The sequence below is a fragment of the Coloeus monedula genome, assembly GCF_965178545.1.
Source record: "Coloeus monedula genome assembly, chromosome: 1".
NCBI lineage: Eukaryota > Metazoa > Chordata > Aves > Passeriformes > Corvidae > Coloeus > Coloeus monedula.
In genome coordinates, this window is record NC_138781.1 from 157,972,753 (window position 1) to 157,999,281 (window position 26,529).

Consider the following 26,529-nt stretch of genomic DNA (forward strand, 5'->3'; position numbering starts at 1 on the left):
TTTTTTGTCCCTGAAAACCTCTCATTTTGGGATGGAAGGGACCTTCAAAGATCTTCTTGTGTCCCAGAGATCTTCCCCCAAAAAGATTGCCTTGTGCTACAGGAGCTCTCTGTACTTCATGGACAGTGCACACACACAAGGTGGGTTATTTTAAGCTCCTAAAATTCTGTGGAGCCTCTCTTGCACAGGGAGGAGATCCAGGTTTCCCAGCAGGAAAAAAAAAAAAAAAAAAAAAAAGGTTGATGTTAAGAATCAAATATTTTGTAAGGGTGTAGCAGTTCTGACAACACTGTGATGGGAAATGATAGCGGTTTCATTTAGATAAGACTGGAGAACTTCATTTGGAGGTGAACATTTTAACATTTATATTCTTCCATCACTTATCATGTGAAATTTGGAGTCTGAATAACAACAAAGCCTTTTGCATACCTTGAGAACTGACAGTTCTCATGTTCACAACAGTTTCCAGGTTCAGTTAATATTGGTGCTGCTTTTTCTGCAATTTTAACTCTTTGATTCAAAAGGTGGCTTTTCTGAGGGAGGGAAGTTTTTTGGTTTTGCCAGGCTCGAAGTCTTTGAGACATCAAACTCTGCTCAGGCTGTGCAGGGCTTTAGGGAAGAGTTTGGTGTATTTGGGTGTGTTGTTGAGGCTGCAGCCAGAGCTTTTCTGGGCTGGTCAGTGAAACTGTGACCTTGAGCTAAACACTCCCTTGCTTTCTGCTTCCCTTTCTCCAGCTGCACCACCCTTGCAGGTGACACCCTGGGCTCTGTGCATCCACATCTGCACAGTGCCCCGAGCCTGAAGGGTGCTCCAGGAAGCACCAAGTGCTGTCATTTCCCTGACAGAGCATTAGGAGCCTCCTCTTGCCCGCTTGGCAGGAGCTGTGCCAGGCTGAGCATTGCTGAGCCACGAACATTGGGGCTTTTGAGGTCCAAATCCTCTGCGAGCTCCCGCGCTCATGCTGCTGGCACCTCTTCCTGCAATCACCCCGTCCTCTCCAGGATGCTGCTGTGTGTAGAGTGTCTCTTAGGAGCTGATTATGCCTCTTGAGCTGGAAATGTTGCCTGAGATTTCCTGGGGATTTGTGCTGTTGCCACTGAACTCTCCCTGGGTGCGGAGATGCCAAGGTGGGAGTGGCGAAGGGCTGCTCCAGCTGGACGCCTGCTTATCCCAGGAGAGCTCCATGCTGGGATTGGGGAAGGATGTGGTCCAAGTGCTGCTGGGGATTTCTGGGCTTTGCCCATCTCCTGCTCCACAGCAGGAGCAACTGCTGTGTTTTCTCCGGGGTGCTTTTCCCCGAGGCCCATGGCAGCCTGGAGGTGATTCTGTAAATCACGGGCTGCTCTTTGCTGTGCTCAGCAGGGAGGCTCTTTTCACTAAATCCAGTTTAGCGCTCCTGAGTTTCAGCAGGCATGGATAGAATGGAGAAGGCAGGGTAGGAACCAGCTGGGCAGACAGTTTTCCCCTCCTACTCTCTCTCATAATGTGATTAGGAAGGAGGCAGAATGTGTGATGCTCTTAGTGGGCCAAACGGGCCAACCCACAGTTTAACCCCCTTAAAAGAAGTCCATTATTTTCCCAAAGTGCCCTCTTAACAGAAAGCACCGGGTTGTGTCCCTACACTGTCGCTTTGCTGGAAATCACCAGGTTTTAAAAGGGTTGCTCTGACACTGACGCGGAGTCTGTCAGTTTGTGCTGCAGAGTGAATTCAGGATAAATCTCATTTGAGTTTGGAGACGTCTCGGAGTTAATGTACAGGTGATTTATGTTGGGTTTTAAGGGGAAGGGGATCACTGGTGGAGCTTGTGGTGTGCTCGTTGCCAGAGGCAGCCTGAGTTTGTTATTCTGCTGGGAGAATTGACTGGAGATTGCCACTGCTGTGTGCCATACACAGATACCTAATAAAAGATCCCATTAGCAAATAAGTGATTGATATTGGAACATACACAGGCAAGGCATGAGAGACGAGTGGGACAGGAATTCCCTCTCAGCGCTGTGCTGTGCTTCTAGCAGAGACAACACTTGAATATATTAAAAGAAGACAGGTAGCACAGGAGGTAATAATAGGAGGATTTGGCTCAGCATAATAAGCAGTCATCCAGCATCCCACCTCCTTGGCGGCTGCCTGCGGATTCCGCTGTCTGTCGATCCGTTGGGTACTTGGGGAGATATTCCCAGCTGACAGCTTCCCTCCCCGAGTTCCTGCTCAGCGCTGGTGGATTCGCCCAGGTCTTTAACTCTTGACAAAACTCCAGCTGGTGGGATTGCAGCAGCGTGGGGCTGCAGCTCTGCCCCTGCCAGCCAGAGCCGACGAGCTCGGCGCAGCCCTGGCAGGGACTCTCCTGCAGGCAAATGCTGCATCACCCTCCTGTATCTCCCCTTCTGAAGGGACGTGGGAGAGGAGCAGGATCAAGTGTCTGGGAGCTTAAAGCCGTTGTGGGATTCAGTGCTTGAACGTGAGTAATGCCGAGCCAAATTCACCCTTCGGTGGAAAGGAGAGGCAAGAGCGGCACTGGCATTAACCAAGTGACCCCAGGAGCAGAGCAGGGCTGGGGTTGGTCCCTCGTCTTCAGCTCAGATTAAAGCCTCCCAGAGAATGCCTGGGATCCTGCGTGTCCAGGCATTCCTGAGGGGTTTGGTGCTTGTTCTGAGCTGCAGTGCTTAATGGCTTGATGCCATGAAGGCAGCTTAGCAAGTGTGACAGCTGCCCTATTACCCTGCCACATCTTAGTGCTCTGCTAAAGGAGGTGTGGATTTAAGCCAGGACACCAGGGTCTTCCCAGTTCCCACTTTCCCCTTTCCTACAAGCTCAGAAAGCAGCGCTCAGCCTCAGTTGCGAGCAGATTTGAGGGCCAGAAATGTGAACCAAGTGGGGGAGCATTACCTGCCTGGGATCACTCTGCTCCGGGTCCAGGCAGGATGACTGGCACGGCCCAGAGTGTGGGAGGGCGTGTGGGAGAGGACGATGTGTCAGAGATGTTTGGTGTGGTGCCTCCACGCTGATGGCTGAGCTCTGTGAAACATTTTGGCTCTTTCCTCAAGGAAAAAAGACTGAGGGGAAAGAGGATGATAATCTTCAAATGGGTTGAAGGTGGCTGTGGAAAGGGAATAATCTGCTTTCTATGTCTGCTGGGGATTGGGCTCAAATTGCAGAGTGAGAGATTTAATTCAGGCACAAGGGAAAACCTTCTGACTGCAGGGATTGTCAAGAGCCCAGACTCCATCAGCAAAGGTTTTCTTGAAGAGGCTGGGGGTGGATTTGATGGTTTTGCGTCAGGCTGAGGCGTGAGCTGAGCTTGTCAGGTCTTTTCCACTCTCTTACCTGGAATTCTGTGATGTAGATCCCCTTCGTGTCTGTGCCTTGCTGTGTATAAAGGGAGGAACGTGGCAGAGGGGCAGCACATTGGTGGGAGGTGGAGGAATGGGCTGGAGGCAGGTGGGGAAGCCAAAAATCACCGAGTCTGTCCACAACTTCCCACTTCCACCTGTAGCTGTCGATCCACTGTCATCTCCTATTTAGAACCTGCAATTTGTACCGCTGTGCCACCCGGGGAGGCTTCAGCTGCGAGAGCACCACTTCAGCCTGCTCAGCGCTGAGCCACAAAGCCACCCTGACCCAGCAGTGTGGGAAATTCAGCTGAATTTTCCATCTGGAACCCTGGGATGCCGGGGTGGGGGCGGGTGTGGGGGCCCGTGTAAACAGCACAAGGGCATTAGTCATGGTGAGCCGTGGAAAGTCGCGGCATGTCTGCCAGGATTGGGCTGTGGGCCCTGCACCAGGCAGGGCTTTACAGGGGAGGTTTGAAGCTCTGGGTGGCTTTCGAGGGGGTTCTCAGGGAGCTTCTCCCGAGGCAGGAGGACAGCGTGGGAGCATCACAAAGGGGCTTGTTGAAAATGGTAACGAGTGGGTGCTGGAGGCTGGGTTTCATGGGCTCGTGGGGTAGGAATCAGAATTAGTGCTAAATGAGATTATCTTCCCTTTCAAAGCACTTCAGGGACTGAGCACAGTGCCTTGGAAGAGTCAGGCGAACTGTTGCGTGTTGCTTGTCTTTCTTCCATTATTCTGCACCCATCTCTGTTGTACTTTGGCCTGGAAATGCCATTCTTTAGGTAAATTTGACAATCTGCTTCACCTCTGAGCCCTTTATGCCCTGCTCAAAGGCTGAGGTTGCTCTTAAATTGCCATGTGGTAGGAAATGGATAAGTCATTATTATTATGTTCATTTAAGCCCAAATTGAAGCAGTTTATGAAAGGTTTGTGCCCTTCACACTTTTGCCGTCAATTAATAGCTGAATGCATAAACCTTCTGGCAAGATTTGGTAATCTTTAAGGGAAAATGGGTGGAATGTGTGGAAAAAATAATGTCAGAGTTGTAACTGGGAGTATTTGAGCTCGAAACGTCCCTCTAAATGTGAGGAGTGTCTGATGAAGAAACTGATGCTGTGCAGGGTGTGATAACAGCCAGCCAGAACTCAGTCTGCAGCTCCATTGCTCGCTGCCTACCTGCCCTGCTCACCACAAGAATATTCAGAATATATTCAATAAATCCATGAAAGCAAAATGACTCCACTCTTTTCCCACGAGTGAGACAACACTTTCATTTTCCATGACAAATGGTTCTTTTTCCTCTTTTTAAACATGGCAATCATGCCAGCCTCTCCCCAGGTGGGGAATATCCGACTTCTGGGGCCACTTTTGATTTTGTTTATATCAGCTCAGTACAGCTGTAAATCCAGGGGCTGTTGCAGCTTCACATTCCAATCACTCAGCTGTGAATGAGTTGGGGGTTGGGGTTGGAAGCTGATTCCTCGAGGGCTGCTTGGAGATCACTGCTCCACATAGAGGAAGTTTACACCAGTGATTCCCCAGCAAGCAGCTGGGGATGGAAACACACTGGATCCCAGGGGCTCCTCAGATTGCAATGGGAATAAAGCTGTCATTATCCTCATAACAGCAGAACAACCCAAATGCTGAAATCCCTTCATCTTCTTTTCTAAGCCAAGAAGTCCCTGAAAGCCTCTGAGGACTGGCAGTGAGCTGGGGACATTTTACCTCAAGGTTGTTGGTTCAACCTTAGTTTGGGTCAGGAGCTATTTCCAGGGCAGGGATCTTCAGTGATTGAATAGTGAGAGATGGGAGCATCTGCAAGTAATAATTAAGATCTGAAGAAGCGAAAACTGAGGGGAGACCTCCTCGGGGTCTGCAGCTTCCTCATCAGGGGAAGCAGAAGAGCAGCACCAATTTCTTCTCTCTGTGACAGTGGTATGACCTGAGGGAATGGCTGGAGCTGTGTCAGGGGAGGTTTAGGCAGGATATCAGGGAAAGATTCTTCATCCAGAGGGTGGCTGGGCACTGGAACAGGCTCCCCAGGGAATGGTCACGGCCCTGAGATAGACAGAGCTCAAGGAGTGTTTGGACAACGCTCTCAGGCTCATGAAAGGATTGTTGGGGTGTCCTGCGCAGGGCCAGGAGTTGGGACTCGATGATCCTCAGGGGTCCCTTCCAACTCAGGATATCCTGTGATTCTCTGAATTAAAGGAACTTGGATAAAGGCAGGTTTAAGAGATGCTTCAGGCATGGCTTGTGAAGTTATGCACAAATGTTCATTCCTTGTGCTTTGGAGGAAGGTTTTTCTTAAGGATTGGTCATCAATAGGCAAGGGGAAAGGAAGAGTGGATATTTGCTCTCCGTGATGGTCGGCAGATGGGTGATCTGAGCATCTTGGGTAGGAGCCATCCTGCAGACACCGAGACTTCAGGTGTTCCCCCACTCCTCAGGCGGGTCTCTCCAAAGGGCAGGATGTACAAGAATGGGGAAGGAACGTTTTGCCCACGCTGTGGGGAGAGCTGCTGGCCTGGCACCACTCTCCAGCATGCCACTGATAGTGTAAAACAAACAGCAGGCTGGTTTGGAGTAATTTGGTGAAATGCTGTCGCCTGGCATGGAACCAAAATACAGCTTAAATCAGGATAAACACAGTCTGGATTCTACTCTCATTTTCCATTCCCAGTCTGCCATGGACTTATTTTATTTTAGCTGCGTGTAAATCTTACCACATTTCCCTGCAAGGTGCTCAGCTGGGAAGCTAGAAGGGATGAGGGCAATGAGCCTCCGAGTCAGTTATGGAATTTGAACTGGTTGTTCTCTGTGTAGCACACGGAAAGGACAATTCCAAGCAGGAAGGAGCAGCAAAGAAGATTCATTTTTAAAGTAGTTACAGAGCATATGTCCCTATGGTAAAATCATGCCAGTAACGCTAATAGTGGTAGTAGTAACAGTGATTATTATGCTAATGATAATAATTGCAAGTTCCATGGCAGGAGCAGCTCTAGAACAAGAGCAGCTCTAGCAGCTCCTGTAATTGTCCCTAATATTTAGTTTTTATAATGCTTCCTGGATGTGTCTTAGCTTGTTGCAACCAGCAACCTTCAGGACATGGTACGGTCCATGAATCATAAAATCATTCAGGTTAGAAGAGACCTCTGAGATCCTCAAGTCCAGCCTTCAACCACATCCCACCACACCCCCTCAACATATCTCAGAGTGCCACATCTACATTTTTTTTGAAGATTTCCAGGGATGGTGACTCCACCGCTTCCCTGGGGAGCCTGTCCCAATGCTTAACCACCCTTTCAATGAAGAAATTTTTCCTAATATCCAAATTGAACCTCCCCTGGTGCATTTTGAGACCATTTCCCCTTGTCCTATTGTTATTTGCCTGCGAGAAGCAGCTGACCCTCACCTCATTTCAAGGAGTTTTAGAGAATAAATGTTGCACTGAGCAGTATGGACAAGTCCCCTCTGTTTTGAATGTTTGTATGAATACCTGCATTGTACCACCTCATCTCAGGGCAGTGGAGTGGATCCTGGAGCATTTGATTTTCCAGGACTGACATGGGGAGATTGAGGTTTGCTGTTTACCGCAGTGCCTTTGTCAGTGCTGCTGCACAACCTGATTGAAGTTCACTTCTGCCCCTGTTTTCTCAGCAGCAAAGAGCTCGTGCCTGTGGAGGAATTGGCCATTTTGATTATTGCCAGCTTCGTTGTGGAAAATGGTTTTATTTTCTCTTCAATATGCCTTAAAGGGAAAGGCTGGAACAGAACAAGCCTTCCATCTGCATGAAAAGCAAAGGTTTAAAAACCAGACGTGCCATCTGACCAGCTCACAAACAGTTAAGCCAAAAGCTCTCTCCTGTCTCTCCTCCATCCTTCCCAAAGGTCCTGCAGAGCAGAGAATAAGGTGCTGGTGCTTGATTGTTGTGACACAGCCCTAGGAACCTCCTGAGGCATTTGCACACAGCAGGAATCTAAGCTGAATTAAGTTTTGGAAGAGAGATGGAGCGCAGTATTATTCCCTTCCATTTCCAGGACATCAAAATAGGCCCCCTGAGAAGATAAAGTCAGTGTTGGCCACCTAAATCAGATCAGCTGAGAGGCCTTTGAAAAAATTGGCTTAAGTGATGGAGCTGCATGTCCACAGTTGACCTGCAGGCGAGCTGGGAAGAGACCCCACTCTCCTCCTTGGCGTTCCCTGGCTCCACACGCTGGTTCCCAAACCACAGCTGGCAGAGGAATGCAGAGTGACTCAAGGCTCTTCTCAGAGCTCCATAAAACTGGGATTTCAGTAGCTTGGCCAAACGAGGTGCAGTCAGAAAGTACAGGGAGTGAATAAAGCGTAGAGTGTTTTAAGGAATGATGGTGAAAAAGTTTGGGGACAGCTGGGGACAGCTGGCTGGGCAGGAGGAGAGTGGTCTTCAGCATTAATATGAGCCTGATCTGTCCATGCTTGACATCAGGACTGGACGTTGAGGCACTGGGAGAGCAGCCTGGGAGTTCCAGAGCGGCAGCGAGCTGACCATGGCGATGCTGACTGGCAGGTAGATAATGCCCACTGTTAACTCCTGTAATTCCCTGCCAGCCTGGAGGAAATTATCCTGACAGTTCCCATTAAGGAGAGGCTGCGTGACCACTCCTCTGCCCTGAAAACTTCATCAAGGCTGTTTACTAAAAGCAAATAGTCACGTTGTATCTTGTGACCGGACTCAATACCCGCTGAAGACTTAGCGGTTGTTAATAAATAGTAGCGCGTTAAGACGTCTCTCTGGGTGTTTTTTGTGTGCTGTAATTACACAGAATTGCCTGTTTGACCGGCCAAATAACATAAAAAGAGCCCTGAGCTCCACAACTGCGTTCCTGATAATGGGTCACTATTAGCTTTGACATGGGAAGTCTCTGGTTTTGTCACGAGGGAAGCAAAGCGAGGTGGAAATCCTCCAGATCTGGCTCGCAGTGACAGGCTGAGCTGGGAAGGTGTCACATCTTCCAGAAAGAAGGTGTGAAAAGATGATTTATTAATGATCCCTTCATGCAGGGACCTCAAAGCGCTTCTCAGAGGTTAAATGATGGAGAAGAGAAGGTTCTGGGGAGACCTTATTTTGGTTGTTCAATGTGTGAAGTGCTATAAGAAAGGTGGAGAAAGAGTTCATTCAGGATAGAGTTAATTTTAGTAGCCAGTATGGGACTATATTTTGTGTTGTTGGGCACTGCCATTTGCTGGCATGGAGTGAGAGGATGAGGGAGAATGCCTTCAACTGAAAGAGAGTGGAATTATATCAAATATTGGGAAGAAATTTTTTCCTGTGAGTGTGCTGAGGCCCTGGCACAGGTTGCCCAGAGAAGCTGTGGTTGCCCCATCCCTGGAAGTGTCCAAGGCCAGGTTGGACAGGGCTCTGAGCAACCTGGGATAGTGGCAGGTGTCCCTGCCCATGGCAGGGGGTTGGAATGAGATGATTTCAAAGGTCCCTTCCAACCCAAACTATTCTGTGGAAAAAAAGAAATATTTTGGTCCCTCCTCACTGCTCATCTGCTTTGAGTTGAGTGAGCGCTGTAGACCCTCTGACAATGCTGACCCACTAAAAAAATCTCCTTTTCCCCCTGGCCCAATCCTGTCTTCCCTAAATCCCTGACATCCACCAAGAAGAGCTTGTGTCCTGCTCTGCCTCTCTCCCTGTCTTGCAATCACTGCAAGAAATTGCTGGTCCAGGGGGAGAAAACTGAGCCTTCCCTTGAGGAGGCACAGGGTACACGGGCATTTCCCATCCCAATGAAGTATAAATGTGATATCCACAGGGCCTGAGCCTGGATGAGAAATCCTGACTCTGACCAAATTGGGGATTAAAAAAATCAGTGGTTTTTTGGCAGATGACAAGAGCAGATTCACCTCTTGGTCACTCCACCCTCCTGAGTTGTTTTCTCCAGCACTGACATGCACCCTTTTTTTCTGGAAGCTGTTTGCTTCTGTAAGTCCTGGTAAAAGCACTATTTTCCAGCAATTTTAACATCTCTCCCTGCTTTGATAAGAGTTGTCCAACCAGCAGTGAAATCAATAAAACTTGGCTTAAAAAAACTTCACAGGAATGGTGAAAAGCCTCTGGGCCAGTGGCACAGCAAAACCATTCCTGTGCAGTTCTTGGAGTAAATCCCACCCAGCTGGTCCAGTTCTGTGTCAGGAGAGTGGAATGAGCCTCGTTGCTTTGAGCTGCCTGTGAGGGCAGGGAGAGGGATTTGCTTGTCTTGCAAAGATGTAAAGGGCACTCTGATCACAGCCTGTGGGACAGTTACAAAAATTATAAAACCAAATTCCTCTCACTTGTGCCTGGTGGTTTAACAAGGGGGAAAGATACAAACTGTAGCTTGGGAGGTGCAGGGAATAATTTAGGTTGGGAAAAGACCTCGGAGACTGTTGAGTCCAACCGTTAACCTGGTAGCACCACATTCAAGGCTAAACCACGTCCCTAAGTGCAATATCCAGGCATTTTCTTAACACTTCCAGGGATGGAGATTCCATCACATCCCTGAGCAGCCTGTTCCAAAGCTTTTCAGTGAAAAAATTTTTCCTGATACCCAATCTAAACCTCCCCTTGTGTGACCTCAGGAAAAACAATGTCACCAATGGAGAGGTGTGGCTCTGGAATGGGCACCAGCGGGATGGGAGCTCTCCATCTTGGAGAATTCCCAAATCCAGACAAAGCCATCACCAACCTCACCTGATGTTAGTGGTGGTCCTGCTCCAAGTGGCAGATTGGGTTGTAAAGCTGTAGATGTCCCTTGCAACCGGTGCTTCTGCAATTCTCTGTCTTCATGAATCTTTAATTTCAAATGTGGAGGAAGTCAGGCTCAAGGCAACTGTTACGAATAGCAAACACGTTTCTAAAACCAAACAAAACCCAGCCCCCCCCCCAAATTCCAAACGCGTGTGCCTGTGTTTAATTTTGGAAAATTCAATTTTTTGGTGACTTTACTGTTGTGATGTTGTGCCTATAAAGACTTTGTTTAAGCCTTTCTTGGTATCAAGGATGGAAAAAGCAGAAAGCACAGCTTGGTTGTAAGGTCTGGGGCAAACTGCACAGCATTAAGAAATACTTTGTTCTAATTGGAGCCTGTTTGACCCTGGAGCCAGAGCAGGGTAATGGAAAAAGCACAGCCCAAATCGAGTTGCTTTTCACAGCGTTCTGCAGAAAGCCAGAGAAGGAAAGGGAGAAATGCAGAGAATTTGAAAGGCGGAGAGCCAGAAAAATGCATTAAGAGCAAGAAGAAAAGGCAGAATATGCCATGGGAAATAGCCAAATGAAGGGAGACAGAGAAGACAAAGGAGAGCAAAAATTAGGGAGAAAGGAAGAGAAGGAAAAAGAAGGAAGCAAGGTGAAATTGTAAAGGAAAGGAGGAGTGTCCTTCTGCCCTGCCAGGCAGAGCGATGAGGTGGCAGGACAGCGAGTGGCCCCAGGCAGCAGCGCTCATTATTTCCATCCTGGCTGATGTCATTGATTGCCTCCCTCCTCCCCTGCCATGCCTGGTGACAGAATTGCAGCCCTTGCGACTCAGAGCAACCTGCTCTGTTCCCCATTGGCCCAGGGAAAAGTTTCCTTTCCAGCTCCAAACAGGCACAGATTTGTCCGTGTTTCTGGGGGTTTTTGGATGACCCCTCTCAGCAGTTCCTCTCTGGGACCACCTCCAGTCCAGGCAGGTGGAGATCCTGTTCCTGGCCTGTCTTCTGCAAACAACCAGTTTGTCCTCAGCTCTGATGCTGGAAAAATCCCACAGGACTGTTCCCTCTCTTACCTTGACATTTTTCTGTTGGCAGCATCTTTACTTTTTAAACCAACCTTGATTTTCCCATTTTTCCTTCTTTAAGGAAATTTCCCTCACAAGGCTCAGATCCTACAGCATCCAACCACCTTCTGTCAGGGGGTTTAATTAGTCAGAAAAAATAAAACAAATGATGATTTGTTTGCCGAAGGGAAGATGTGGTGGATAGAGAAAGGAGGATGGGGAGGACAAAGAAACCTTAGTAATGAAGGAAGAAAGCAGAATCTTAAGATACGGGGTTTAAGTCTTTGGGACTTATTTAGGATGACAGTAAATGGCCTCAAATTGCACCAGGGGAGGTTTAGATTAGGTATTAGGAAAAATTTCTTCATGTAAAAGGTTGTAAAGAATTGAAACAAGGAAATACTGGAGTCATCATCCCTGAAGTGATCAAAAAACGCGGATGTGGCACTGGGGGACATGGTTTAGTGGTGAACATGGTGGTAGTGTTGGGTTGATGGCTGGACTTGCTGATCTTAAAGGTCTATTCCAACCATAATGATTTGATTATTCCCAAAGGAGCAAGCTCCTCTTCTTCCTGCAACCGGTGATTTTTGTGGTTATCCACCTTCCTGATGCCAACAAAAATCCCATCAGGGCTGCACCAATCCTTCCTTCTCTGGAGGCTGGAGGGATGAGCTTCATGGCATCTCTTCAGCAAAAATCCTGCTAGACATGGCGTTTGTGAAAATTTGTAGGACAAAGAAGGAGGTGCAGATCAGGGTCTTTTTTGTGGGATGCACTGCAGATGGACATCAGTTATTACCCCAAAGCCTGGCTTAAGCTTGACCAGTTGTCATTTGTGTAATGCCTTGTCTAGGAGCAAATATCTGACCTAGGCATGGTCCATGCAGAAGATCCTTACTTTGCTGTAGGATCTAGGACAGGGTTCTGGGTGATGTGGGACAGTGGGTAGGGAAGGCAGTGAGAGAATCTGAGGTCTTTGAGGGTGGAGGGATATCAGGGAGGATGTGGAACGGAGGACAGCTGGGGTTGCTGTGTTGGGATTTAGGGATGCAGCCTGCTCATCTCTCAAAAAGCAAACTGCATTCCCTTGGTGAACCTCGGATGGTTTAGGAACGAGTTACATGTCCGTCTTTCTTTGCTTTAATGGAGCTCCTCCCCCCCTTTTATCCAGTTACCCATGAAAAGTCAGTGAAATGAGACCTACTTAAATCAAATGTCACAATCGATGCTCATCCCAGGCCACCATTTGTGCGATGTGAACTCAAATTGCCATAAGGGGGGAACAGGGAGAGGGAGAGGCTTGGGGAAGAGCTTGGAGAGAGCGAGGAAGGAGCCATCCACGGCTGAGTATCTTGTGTTCCACAGTGCTTTTATCACAACCATGTGTCTCTGAAGTGGGACAGGGCTGTTGTCCACCAGGATTCTGCAGGGGGGAGAAATAAAGCTGTGGCTTCATACAAGACATTGCATCCATCTCTCCCACACCCAACCTGACTAAATCAGAGTCCCTTCCATGTTTCAATTTATAAGGAGAAAAATATGCAGTATCAGCACTCACCCTGCCTGGATGATGTCCAAATTCGATTTTGTTTGATGGAAGACAAAATCAAAGCATTGATATTTTCATTGAAATTTGTGTTTACCTCGTTCCCAAAAAACTGCTTCTAACCTTGCTTGAATATTTGGCAGGAGTAAATTCTCAGGGTGGGAGCACAGTCCTAGGAGTTAAAAATTGCAGTGATCCAAGTATCTGTAAAAGTTTAGGGGAAGAATCCACTGGTGAGCTGAAACATTTTTTTCATGAGCATTGTGGGAATCTCGAAGTGGAGAAAGGTGCAGGATGTGTTGGTGAGGCTCAGGTTTCCTGTCCGTAGCTGGTGTGCACCCAGTGAAGATCCCTCAGACCACCTGTACTCCTTTGGGTGCCAGCTAGGCATTCAAGCCATTGAATGCATGTGACATCCCACCCTTCAGGGGAAGGAAGCACCCCAAATTTTTGGTCAGAAGGAATGGCAGAAGTCAGAGTGGCCACAAAATCTTCCCAAGTTTTATAAATGAGTTACAGATGGAAGTTGTTAGGTTAGTCCCTGATCTGGTGCAGGCACACAGTAGTGGGTTTTGGATAAAGGGGTAGAGTGGAAAGGAAAAGGGAGAGGGATTAAAGAGGGGGACAGAGAAACAAAGGAGAAACAAGGAAAGGGAGAAAGAGAAATCACCAATGCTGGCTCCAGTGCTGGCTCCAGTGTTGATCCAGCTGATGGGGTGTCCAGGGTCCTGGGGTGCCCATGCATGCAGGGAGTATCTTTTACAGAGAAGTTTTCTCTGCTCTCGTGATAAGTTCATCTCTTTGTATGCAAATCAGTTGTCATGCACAGCTTGTTCTTCTAGACCTGTGTGGAAATGGGTCAGAGCCTTCAGGGATCTTGGGTGGTCTTGATCCCTACTACAGTCCATGACCTATTCTCGACCTCATTCCTGAGCCTGCACTGTGCTGTGTTGTGCTGATCTCCAGGAGCCAGAACCTGGATGTTTTTCCCAGAAAAGTGCTGCCCCTACCTGTGCATGGTCCCTTCTCCAGCCACATCCTGTTCTTGCTCACAGTGTGTTATTGCCAACAATCCTTGCTTGGCTCCATGACCATCCATGTTTGAGTCATTCACTTTAATCCCCTTATTTTCTAGGCTTCTGCAGTGTGTCACTAAATTTTGGAAGTTCTTGTTCCATGCTTCCCTTCAGCTGCCATGGGGTTCCTTGCAGTGATGTGGTGAAAGTTTTGTTCCTCATTAATTCCCCCCAGTTGTGAGAGGTGCCCTTGTTCAAAATAAGCAGATAAGGAGGATTTTCCCAAGCCCTTAAAAATTCAGGGATAATTCAGCTCAGACCTCTGTGTATCGGGGTGGTTCATCTCTTTTTGTGGTGGGCTCTGTAGAGTAACCCTGGAGTGACTGTGGGCCTTGAGTGAGTGGACAGAGGTTTGCTCTGCCCCTGTGCTGAGCTGGCCAGGCTCCATTTAAACCCAGCACTGAGCCCTGCCTGAGGTATCTGGCTTTGCAGAAGGCTCAGTATCCTGGAACAGAGCTGCTGTAGCCTCAGCTCCATGGCATCCCTCTGACTGGAGGTTCAGGCTGAGCAGACTCATGCCTGCCAACAGGACAGTGTAGTCAAGGCATTAGAGGACTGCCTGTTTCATTCCCAAATCCATGCATAATTTGCGTTTTTTAATTTTTTTTTTTTTTTATCTCCTGTGTTAAGCCCTTGCTGTGTCAGAAACCGTCTCATCTCCATGAGTGAGGCGTTAGGTGTTGGTGCTGTGCCAATCTAATGAAAACCTTGACTGGGCTCCCTCTCCTCTGCAAGTGGTGTAATCACCCTAAATAGAGGGTTCTTGGGTGTCTGCTCTTGGTGGGGCTCTGCCTCTCTCTGCCTTCCTGCCAGCAGAGATCACTGATGTGGAAATGGGAAATGTGCTGGGGGGAAAAAAAAAGCCTGCAGCAGAGAAAGCCAAGTGGGATTGAGCTCCTCACTCTGAGCTTAGTACAGGGTGAGTTCAGTGATACCAGAGTGGCAGATGTTGGGTAGTTACAGCCACAGGATGCAGAGAACTCCATTAGAGAGGTTACAGCGTGGGTTTACTCTTGATGTTGCAAGAGCTGATGTTCTTTTATGTTCAATCAGGAAAAAAGAACCATTCCACACCAGGCTTTCCAGCCTCTGTGATCCCCTTCTATACAAAAACACCTTGTGTGGTAGTGTAAGAGCAGTGAATTGATGGATGGTGGGTCCCTGGGGAGGATACACGTCTTGTTTTTCCTTCCCTTGCTTTATTTCATCCTTTTCCAGGTGAATGTTTGTGGTTGGTGGAAAATTTTCACCTTCTTTTCATCCTCCACCCTTCATCACCGCCATCCCAGTAGAGCTTGTTTGTAATTGTTCTGTTATTGCTTCATTAATTATCTCCCCAGTTTCACACTGGATAGGAAGGGCCTGCTCCTCCTCTCATAACCCACACCCTTCACATGCCTGCCTTCCGTGGATATCAGAATTATTACCCATACTTGACACTGGTTTGTGGGGGCAGAATCAGGTCCTAAAAAAACCAACTGGGTCAAGCAGAAACAGATCCTGCTCTCCTTGCATGTTTATTTGTATGCACAGTGCGATGTGAAGGTCAGCTGAGTGGACACACCAGCAAGTGGAGGGAAAGTCCTTGCCATGAAATTTTCCTGCTAGAACTGGCCGAGCTTATTTTTTAATGTCTCACTTTCTCTCTTTCAGAACATGGAAAAGGTGCTGGTCCCTTCTGTCACGTTAATTGTAGGCTGTGGAGTATCCTCGCTGACACTTTTGCTGTTGATTATCATTTATGTCTCTGTTTGGAGGTATGGCTTTCATTCTCTTCTCTTCTTCTTGGGGAAAGTAACTGTCTTTTGACCTACACAGATCCTGGAACGTTTGCTCTGTGGTTTTGGGTGTCTGGTGCTTGAGAAGGAACTGTTTGGGAACGAGTGGGGCCTGCAGAAAGTCATCCTGGTGGCTTAGCTGGCATTATTCTCTCCTTTCAGTGCCAGAGAAATTAGCAGAGTGAAATTAGGGCCATGCCCCCATGTAGGGACATTGTTCCATTTCCAAAAGCCTCGTGCTGGTTTCGATGCCTTTGTGTACCCCAGGAAACCTTGTCAGAGGCGAGGTGGACACGCACGGCCTCTTGGCAGGCAGATGCTGCTGCAAGGTAATTCTTTGGGAACATCCAAACCTCCGTGACCTGCCATGAAAACACCTGGCCTGAAGAACTGACAGAACTTTTCAGGAGCTTAATGATGTTAAACCACATCATCTAAATAACTCCCCAGCCTTTTAGCTACGTTTTGCCTTCAGCTTCAAGTGCATATGGGATCCCCCAGTACAGCCCATTGCTGACAGCTCCTGTACACAGGTCAGGTGGAACATAAAATTATAGAGGCTGAAGTGATTTTGAAGCAAAGCTTTGATGAACAATTGGCCCATGCCCCTGTTCGATATGTTCTGGTGACTCTAAGCTGGAGGACCCGAGGTGTGCAAGGGATTTTCTCCCTGTATTGCCTTGAACAAGATCTGAGTTTATCCTGTGAGATCCACGTCTCTCCTAAATCCAAGGCAAACACGCTGAGACCTTCATGGCTCGATGCCAAGCAAAGACAAATCAGAACCAGGTGAATGTCTGTGAGATCCAAATGGAGTGGCTGCAGAGAATACAGTTGGGTGTTACTGGTGATCCTTTTGGGAGAAGGGATCAGTGTGAGGCTCTTATTTTGTGCAGTGATTCTTCTCAGCAGGAAGGAAAGGGTAAATTCCATTTAGAGATTGAACTGAGATAACTTTTTCTACGTTTTGATAGAGGAAAGAAACAAGAGAGTAAAAACTGAGCAAAAATGCATCTTTTTTCTGTTGATACTGTGACAGTGCATAGTGGCTGGTTAATTTTGGCAGCTGAAGACTGATCATGATAACGTTTATCTAGAACTCAGGTTTTTCCGTGCCTGGGGTATCATTGGATGTGCTCAAGTCCTTGTCCTCTCCTGCTTTTCCTCAGGCTGGGCGGCACTGAGCAGCGCCGGTAGGTGACTTACTGGGGTCACTGGTGTCAGGATCAAGTGGAAAGTTAGGATAGAAGATTAAAGAGCAAGCGTTCGAGCCTCACCCTCTCTTTCCTATCAGAAACAGGGTCAGGATCTGAAACCCAAGCTCAGACATGAGGTTGAATCAGTTTGGAGCATGCCAGAGCCATTTGGAATAACATGATGTATTTTTTTCCAGGACTGTGCTCCCCCCCCCCACCTCCAATATTTACTGTTATTGAGGACAGTAAATTGCCTGACCTGTTTCAAATATGTTCCGTTTAATTTCTCATTCCACTCTTTGCCTTATGCCTACACCCAAAATGATCAGCAGGAATGGGAGGACATGTTTATGGGAGGCTTGAATGGGTATTTCTGAGCTAGCCAAGGATGGACATGCATTTCCAAGTGATCCTGAGACCAGCTATATCTTGATTAAAGGGCTCTCTATCCTGAGTCTCTCTGTGTAAATATTTGTAAAGCATGATCAAGTGATCTCTAGAATTTCTCTTTGGTGCGCTGAGTTCGTTTCATTTCTTCTCTGTAGATCATGTTTTCATGTTTTCCAAACTTCACAGCATTCCCGTGGCTGAGCCCTGAGCGCTCTGTGTGTCCTTTTTATTTTAGGCATAGCTGCTGGACGTGAATGTGCTTTCCTATTAAGGGTCTCAGGAACATCGTATTCAACATTATCTCCTGGCTCCCACTTTTTTTTTGCCCTAAATGTTGTCTATTCTGATAGACAGCGGCTGGAGGAGTGCTTAGAAATGGAATCAGCAGTATTATTCCAACCTATTGTCCCTAAAACACAGGAGCAGCATCAAAGTGGCTCTTTTGCACTGTGCAGGGGAGAAATTCCTCATGTCCTGGCTGCCTGACCTTCTGTGTAGAGCACTCACCAGAGCTCAGCTGATTCGGGGAGCTTTGGCCGGGAAATTTCCCATTCAGAACTCCGGACAAAGGCATCTGGAGCATGCATCCATAGACCCAGCTTGAGTAGGAAACACTCCTGATGAATAAGCTCACTGAGGCTGACAGTCTGGAAGCTTTCCCAGAATTTTGCCCAGCTAGGGTTTGTTTGTATATATGGGAAGCAGAAAGGAGGGGGGGGGGTGAGAAAGAGGGAGAGGAACACGGTGAAGAAAAGGGGGCAGAGTAACAGGGAGGTGATCCCAGCTTCAGGCTGTGTATCAGGGAGGAAATGAATTTATCCTCCACTCCCTGTTGAAAACCCCCAAATAAAGGCTGCTCCTTGGTGGCACCTACTCAGCCACTGGCATGAATGGCACGAGCTTTTTGAGGTGAGTGATCACTTCAGACACGGCCAACTTGGCACAGCCCCGCTGGAAACTGGAAGTTGTTTCTGTTCGACGGCTGTTGGTGGCCTGTTGGTGGCCTCACTCCAGTTCCCAGCAGACAGATGGCTGCAAAAATCTCTGCTGCAGATGGTGCATCTCTGGCCTTATTAGCAGGCTCGACAGAGGGGTCAGTGACACAGTGGGCCACAGAAGTGGAGTGACCTTGTTCCATCTCGGCACTGACTGTCCTGGGTCACAGCTGGAGGCACAATCTGTGTGTGGGCCATGTGCTCCACCACCCGTGTGGAAAAAGAGGGGGAATCGCAAGAAAAAATTGAAAACTGGCATGGAAATGAAAAACTGAGGGGAAAAAACCCAACCCCTCAAGGGTCGGAACAGGTGAAATGACTCCTCTTTTCAAGCTGCTCCTTGACACGCTGGTATTTCAGGAGTGCCCCGATGTGTTTTCCATCCCTGAACTCATTGCGGCTCAACAGCCTCTGGAGTCAGCGACCTTTCCGTAGCACGGGGATCGATCCCTGCTATCGAGCAGCTCATCCACCAGCCCATCAGCATGTGGGGCACGGCAGATCTCTGTCCCTGGCAGCAGCTGGGTGAGTGCTGCATCACTGCTAGAGAACAGCCCGAGCTTTTCTCACTCCCGAGGATTGATTGAGTGGCTGTCAATGAGCTCTCGAGGGGCTGTTAACACTTGCTTTAAACGCAGGAGCTCTGCCTGTGCCGGGGATGCTGAGGGGATGCTGAGGCGCTCCTGGCCCTGGTGGGAGGTGGCAGGGATGAGTAAGTGGCTGTGTGGAGAGGGATGTGTGTACACACGGTGAGAAAGCAGCAGTGACTCAGTGTTTGTGGAGAGGAGTCTAATGGGGGCAGAGAAACAGACTGCGGGGTTTTCCCACCTTTTCCATCTGTCTCAGCTCGTGTAGGGCTTCCTGCAGTGTGTGGGGGTCCTCTGTGGTGACCAGTGACATGGCTGGAGCTGTGTCAGGGGAGGGTTAGGTTGGATATCAGGAAAAGTTTCTTTGTTCAGAAGGTGGCTTAGCACTGGAACAGGCTCCTCTGGGCATGATCACAGCACCAGATATTCCAGAGCTCAAGGAGTGTTTGAACAATGCTCTCAGGCACATATTGGGGTTGTTGGGGTTGTCCTGTGCAAGGCCAGGAGTTGGACTTGCTGATCCTTGTGGGTTCCATCCAACTCAGGATATTCTATGATTGTAGGACACAGGCTGGAGCAGAAGTTCCCTAAATTAGCAGTGAGTTTTCCCTGGTTTTATGGCTGAGAACAGCATATTTTGATAAGTAGTCCATGTATCAGCAGAGGGGTAGCAAGGCAGCACCCTGGAGCAGCTCTGTTTTTGATGTGGTTTTGGGCAAAACCCATCAAATTCTATGTTTTTTCCCCCTCTGATACGAGTTCCTGACTTCTTTGGCCAGAGGGTTTGGAGAGGAATGGTGATTGCTTTTTGTGGAGCATCCTGTGCTGGAGAAGAAGAAATGGAAGGAAAAAAGCCAGCGTGGCAGGAGGTCTTCTTAGCATTCTGACTGAGCAGAAACTTAACAAGGAAATGTTGGGATTCCAGGTCAGGCTACCAAGGAGGACTCTGGAAGAATTGCCCAGGAATGCAGGATTGAATTAGAATGGTCAGAACTCAGCTGCATTTGAAACTGGCCAGGGATGTGAAAGGCATCAAGAATGGGTTCTGTAGGTGCGTCAGCACCAAAGGATTTCCCAGGGAAGTGTTGGCCTGGTGTTGATTGGGACAAGCAGCCTGATGGATAAGGATGTTGAAAAGGTGAAGGTACCCAGTGCCTTTTTGTCTTGTTCTGCTGGCAAGGTTGGCTCTGAGGCACCCAAATTCCTACACAGAGGCAGAATCCAGGGAAGAAAATGCTTCCCACTGCCAAGGAAAAGAGAGACAAGGACAGTTCTAGTTATCTGGGCGTTTGCAGATCCATGGAGCAGAACAGGATGCATTGAGGGAGATGTTTGGTGTGACTGTGGAGCCACTGTCTGTCATCCAGGGAGCTGCCTGAAGGCTGGAAGAAGGCAAATGTTACACCCACCTTTAAAAAGGGCAAGGAGAAGGATGCAGAGAACAACTGACTGGTCAACCTGAACGGCCCCTGGGATGATTAAAGAGCACGTAGCTCTAAAGGTTATTTCCAGGCAACATGATGGACAAGAAAGTGATTGGGAATAGGCAGCAAGGATTTGTGGAGCACAGATTGTGCCTGGCTGCCCTGTTTCCCTTTTGGGATGGGGTGACTGGTTACGTGGACAGTGGGGGGAAGCAGCTGGTGTGGATTTTGACATTACCAAGGCCATTAACACAGCCTCCAAATGTGCAATTATGCACTGGATGGGTGGCTTAGTAGCTGGATGGAATTCCTGCAGGATTTCAGGGTAATGGTCAAAGGTTTGAAGCTTAATCAAGAGCTGGTCACATCTGCCCAGGGTTGGTACAGTGGCCAGCATTGTTTAATGTCTTCTTTAACAACCTGGACAATGTTTGACACTCCTAAGGCCACGTCTGGGAAAGGTGCCCAGTACTGGATTCCCCCAATACCAGGGATACCAGCACATGGGGGCAAGTCCAGTGGACGCTGAGGGAGCTGGACAATGTCAGAGGAGGCAAAGGCAGCAAGCTTGGAGAAGAGGAGGCTGTTAAGGAGGAGTCATGGAGCAGTCAAACAACTTGCAGAGGTAGGCAGGGAAAGGTCTAGAGGCACCAGCTGCAGCAGGAAAAGACCCAGCTGGATATAAAGCAAAATAATCCTTCACCACAAGAGAAGTTAAGCAGTTTAGTGCTATAATCAGTCAGCCAAGAGAGGTGGTAGCGTTTCTGTTCCTGGTGATTTTCAAATCTTGATCAGACAAGGCCCTGAGAAACCTGATCTGACTTTGAAATCAGTCCTTTTTTTGGGCATAGGATTGGACTGGGAACTTGAGAGGTTTTTTTTTTTTCTCCCCAGCCTAAATTATTCTGATTCTGTTCATTGCCAACCCACATCTCGTTCTTTGGAGGTTCAGGGATCTGGAGAACAAGAGAAATTCTCAGGGTGTGAAGAGAAGCAGGGAAAAAGAGAGCTGGTTTAAGGGGGCTTAAGGGGGGGGAAAGTCTTAAGACAGCTGGATTATCTCCCCTTACATTAAAATACAGATTTATGGTCAAGTCCTTTTTTTTCCTTTTTCTGACCAATGGAGACTTAGAAGTTCATGTCAATAGCAGTGGGATGAGGGTGTTGCTACACAGATTTATTCCATCTCCTTCCCACCGGGACAGAGTCCAAATCTCCCTTTCTACCCCTTAGAAGCTGCTGACTAGAGATTTGATGTTTTACTTCACACAATCAAAGCACAAGAAGTTTGATCTCTCAGTACCCTCCAGCCGCAAATGGAGCAGGGTCCAGGCAATGCCCAGCATTGTATGGAGCCCAATGAAATCAGGAAATTTGGGCTCAGCTTGGCTGTGAACGGAACCAGAAGCTCATTTTGCAGCCTGTCAACCCAGTTTCTTGCTGAGCTGGGATCCTACATTTTGCAGCCTGTTCTGGGGCTGGGAGAGTTTCAGGGAGAACTTCCTATAAACCAGATTTTCAACTGAGTAAGTAGGGATTCATGCTACCTTTGTTTTTTGGTTTTTTTTGGGTTTTTTTTTTTTTGTTTGTTTGTTTTTTTGTTTTTTTTTTTTTTTTGCATTCGGGAAAGCATAGCCTCACCATTCATGTTTGTATGAAGGTACGGCTCAAGGCAAAGTTAAAAATCAAAGTTTCACAGCCTTCATTAGGTCTAAAGCACACATTTACCCTTGGCAGAACACACATGTGCAGTAAACCCATCCTGCCCTCCTCATCAGAAACTCAAAACTCTGCAGCCAAGGCACGACCAACTCGCTCTTGCTAAAATTAATTAATGAAATTAAATTCCCAACATAAATTGTTGATGTGCTGGAATATAGGAAATAATCCTGCATTAGCCTCCAGGGATGAGCTGGTTGATTAATACATCTGTTTCTAATTTATATAAGCATCAGCATCTCCTCTCCACTCATCTGGCATTCAGGCAGGGCACTTGCAGCATCTCTGAGATAATTCACGTGTGTGAGTGTTGGTGTGGTCAGATCTCGAGTCAATCCTTGAGGACCTGCACTCCTGCAGTTCCCTTTTCATTTTATTGGGTACATAAAAGTGCCTTCAAAGAAGTTTCCCTCTGTAGCCATTGGTTTGAATTAGTTGTGGTGCACTTACCTCGGCAGCCAGCCTGGTGCTGTGCTGCAAATGAGAAATGACAGATCGCTGGCTCCTGCAAGGTGCTGAAGGCAACAGCTCCGTCACTGCTGTCCCTGATGTCCCAAACCCACAGCTGCAGTTACGTATTTGGCCTAGTTGGGGGAAGTGGTACCAAAAAAAAAAAAAAAAAAAAGAAAAAAAAAAAAAAAAGAAAAATATTTTAAAAGCCAGAAATGCTTCTCACAACTTCTCACCTCAGGAGGGGTTGTTAGGCTGAAGGAAGGGGAATGCTGAATCACACACACTTTGTTGTCGAGGCGCATGTGTTTGTAATCTGCTTCCATCGCCAGCATGCCTGTGGCTCTTCTTGGTTGGGAATCTTTTCCGTGTGTTGCCTGTTCGTTTTCTTTCAAGCTCCTTTTCAAGCCCCTCCCCCCTTCCAAGCAGGCAGAGCTGATGAAGATTTGCAGCGCTCTACTGTTTTAGGAGGGGCTCAGACTAGGCTGGCCCCTTGTTTGTTGGCTCCTAACTCCAGCATTGATGGGGGATGATGGAGACATCTTCTCCCCCTCCCTCCCCGCCTTGTTCATGTCTGTCTAGCACATAAAATCTGCAGGAAATTGGCAATTCTGTAGAGCCTGGCCTGGGTTGCTGCTTTTCAGAGGTCACCCAGGGCAGGCTGTGACAGGGTGGGTCTCCCTCCCCTCTTCTCTCGCTGCAGGTACATCCGCTCGGAGCGCTCCGTCATCCTCATCAACTTCTGCCTCTCCATCATCTCCTCCAACGCCCTCATCCTGATCGGACAGACCCAGACCCGGAATAAGGTAAGGGATCTGCTGGGGCTTTGTTTATTTGTTTGCTTTCCCCCTGATTTAGCACTGAAATGATCCATTCAGGCAGCGCTTCCTCATTTTTCCTCCATCTGTTAATTAGCGACATGTCAAAGACATGGCTAAATGGCAGATTTCAATTTTCTCTCTCGCTCTCTCTTTGATAATTTGTCAGCATCCTCAGGGCTTTGATTAAAACCAATGTGATATTTTTGAATATCTGCCTAGAGTAGCTGGCACATGGCACGGTGAAGAAGCATGGTGATTTGCAAGGCTTTAACCATTTTATTTTCAACAAAAATTACAAAGACAGATTGAGAAAAAGCTTTAAAAAAAAACCCCAAACAAACAACCTCTCAGCTTTACATTTATTTCTCCAGCAGTTTTTATACTCTGAGCTGAAAGTACTTGGCAGATGTTAGTGAACACGGACACAAAACTGTCCAACCTTTTTTGGGGATGGGAAGCATTGCCAGGTGCACTGTGAGCGCTGCAGGGCCACGAGGGACTCGGAGCAGATCCCAGAGTGATTCCAGCAGTCCAGGCAAGACCCAGCGTGGTTTTCCAAGCCATGAGCACTGGTTGCTCTCTTCCCACCAACCCAGCTGGAGAGGCATGTGTTGCCTCCACGACTTTTTTCCAGCTCCAGCAGTTTCAGGTTCCCCTGGCATGACAAATCACTGCTCACCGTTAGTATTTTCTTGTTGTAAATTTTCCCATCTTCCCAAATTCTCCAAACCATGATAACTGTTGAGCCAAAAAACGTGAAGCAAGACACCTCCTCCACTCTTTCTGCCGCCAAAATCGCAATCAGAAGTCAAAAATTAGTTACTGCTTAACAGTAACCAGTGACCAGCTGGGTTTTTGAGCCCCTGCTTTGGCAGCATGAACGTGGTGTCACTTCTGGAAGCATATTGGGAAGAAATTCTTCCCTGTGAGAGTGATGAGGCACTGGAGCAGGTTGCCCAGAGAAACTGTGCCCCATCCCTGGAAGTGTTCAAGGCAAAGTTGGATGGGGCTTGGGGCAAGGAGAAAATCTTCCTGTCCATGTCACAGGGTTGGAATGAGATGATTTTTAAGGTCTCTCCCAAAACTCAACCTATTCTATGATTTTATGATTCCTGCAGAGAAGCTGAAGGATTTAGGGAATCATGGACTTATTTCTATGGAAGGCCTTTTGGGTTAGGATTAGGTTGGTTTAGGAAAAGCTTTCCAGCTGCTGGAGCCCTGTGTGTGTGTGGAGAAGTGTGGAAACAAGCAGCCAACTCTGCTCCTGCTACAAAGTGCCCTTCAGAAATTCCTTTTCCAGAGCAGAGTTGTCTTTCATTGCCAACATAGATGGCAGGAGGTGGAGAAAGGGTGAACCAAGCTCCTGCTTTCCTTGGTGGTGGTTTCTGTCGCACCAAACGTGTGCTGGGAGCTTCTTTCCATGGAAAGAAACACTGAGGGATAATCAACAGGACAAACCATGGCTGGACCTCCTCTTGCGTGATTCTTCTTCACCTCAGGACAGGAGCTGGACGTGTTCCTCCTCTCCCACCCCCTCCAGAGCCCAGTTATGAACCCAGGTTCTCCCTGGTGCTTTTTCGTCCCGTGACTCTGGGAGTTCACTGTCAGAGCTGTTGGTGGGGATTCGAAGCTCCCGGCAGTGATGGCAGGAGGCAGATTAGCTCTTTGCACATCCATATGCATGAAACCCCAGAAATAGCGAGGTTATTCTTGGATTTCCTCTCAGCCATCTAGTAAACAGTCTCTGGCAGGCAACAGAGAAAGAAAACTATACAGAGGAGAGACGAAGGAGTGTAAATTAAGATTTTATTCACATTCAGTTATCGATAACAGAGCGCCTTAAAATATTGGTGATTGATTTATAACTGCGGCTTCTCCAGGAGATTTCTGTGGTATCGGCTTCCCCTGGAAATGTCAAATTCTCCCTGGATTTCCATCCGTGTAACCTCAAAGGCAAGATTCCACGCCTGGATTTGCTAAGCTTTTTGAAGATGAAAGGCCTGGGAAAAGGCTAAAAAAAATTACAGTCAGCAATCCAGGGATACAGAGGAAAGGGATGCTGCAGGAAGTGGCCGTGTCTCCAAGGCTTGTGCTGCAAGGGAACAGATTTCTCCTCTCAAAGCAAAACAAGGGCTAATGGCCTTGACAGACTGACAAGCTCTGCTGGATCTTGGGACATCATATCCCTGTGTTTAGCCCAAAAATGGGGATTTTTGGTTTTCCCCACACGGAAGGGAAAACCTGCAGCAGAGGTTGCAGAAGCAAGTATTTGCCTGCCTATCTGTTGGCCAAGTTCATTTGAGGCAATGGGTTCATCCTGGTCCAGCTGAGATGTGCATATTTCTCTTGTCTTCCCCTCCTCTCTTCCTCCCTTTCTATCAAAGCTCCGCATCTGAGAAAAAAAAAACAACCCAAATGTATCTCTGTGGTGTTAAATTGTGAAGCAAAGCTATTCTTTCCCTTTTACAACGAAGAATTGTGTTGGTTCGAAATAAAATCCAAAAGGCAACATGAACAGTGTTGTACCTGATATCAGCCAAAAAACCCCCAGGTTTCTAAAATAACAATCTCTTAAAGTCCATTCCAGGAAGCATCCTCTGTTTGTAGCTGTTTCATGTAGCGTTTGTAAGCTGATGAATAGGAACCACCTTTTTTAGGATTCTTGTAAAATATGAAAATTACTGGACCTTTTCATGTTGAGCCATGTTATTTGTACTGATCTGACATCCAGAATCCACTTCTAAGCAGAATATGGAGGGACTTGGTGTCAAATGCAAATCTGGAATTAAAAAGAGAGTTCCTATCTCAGAGAACACACGGTCTTGCTTTTATTCACAGCCTCTGATAACGTCGGGTGGTGCCAGTGCATGAATCTAGAGCGACCCGATAAAATCATGATAAAAGCCACTCTCTGCATGAGAGCTCTGGGTTGAAAGATGCTGGTGGTTGAAAAAAGAGAAAAAAAGAGAAAGGTTCATTGACCGTAAAGCCAAGTCCATGTTTGCCCATATCACTCAAAGGAAAGAAATTCTTGATTATAAACCTCCCCCTCCCCCAAATGCCTGAAGCCATTTTTTTTTTCCTCCAGAGTCACTTTTAAAATCTATTTGCTCTCCCTTCTCCTTGTGAGCCACTGGAGTTTCTTCCCATCATTTTCTTCTCGAGTACATTGATTCACAGTTTTCGGCTCACAGATGGGGGAAAACTGGCTGAGTTAAACAGAGCGGCACCAATTTGCACCAGTGAAAGATTTGGCCTTGCTGAGTTAAAACAAAGACGAGCTTGTCAGCTTTCCAGTCCATCTCCCTGGCACTCTGGGGTTGTTCCTCATAATGCATTTGCCAGTTCTTTCCCCAGTTTAATTTTAAATGGCTTAAGCTGCCTGCATTTCCCTTGTGAGATTTCCCTACCAAGTTGTAGAGCTCACCATTAT

The 26,529-nt window shown here is 47.6% G+C and overlaps 1 protein-coding gene across 1 annotated transcript in view; it reads left to right on the forward strand.

Annotated features, from left to right (window-relative positions):
• ADGRB1 (adhesion G protein-coupled receptor B1) overlaps positions 1-26,529 on the forward strand; it is a gene marked incomplete at both ends in the record, with an annotated part of 200,630 nt that overhangs the window by 120,168 nt on the left and 53,933 nt on the right. The window contains 2 exons of the mRNA XM_082297557.1: positions 15,390-15,493; positions 22,979-23,081. Coding sequence (XP_082153683.1) covers positions 15,390-15,493; positions 22,979-23,081 — 207 coding nt within the window. The remainder of the gene's footprint in view (positions 1-15,389; positions 15,494-22,978; positions 23,082-26,529) is intronic.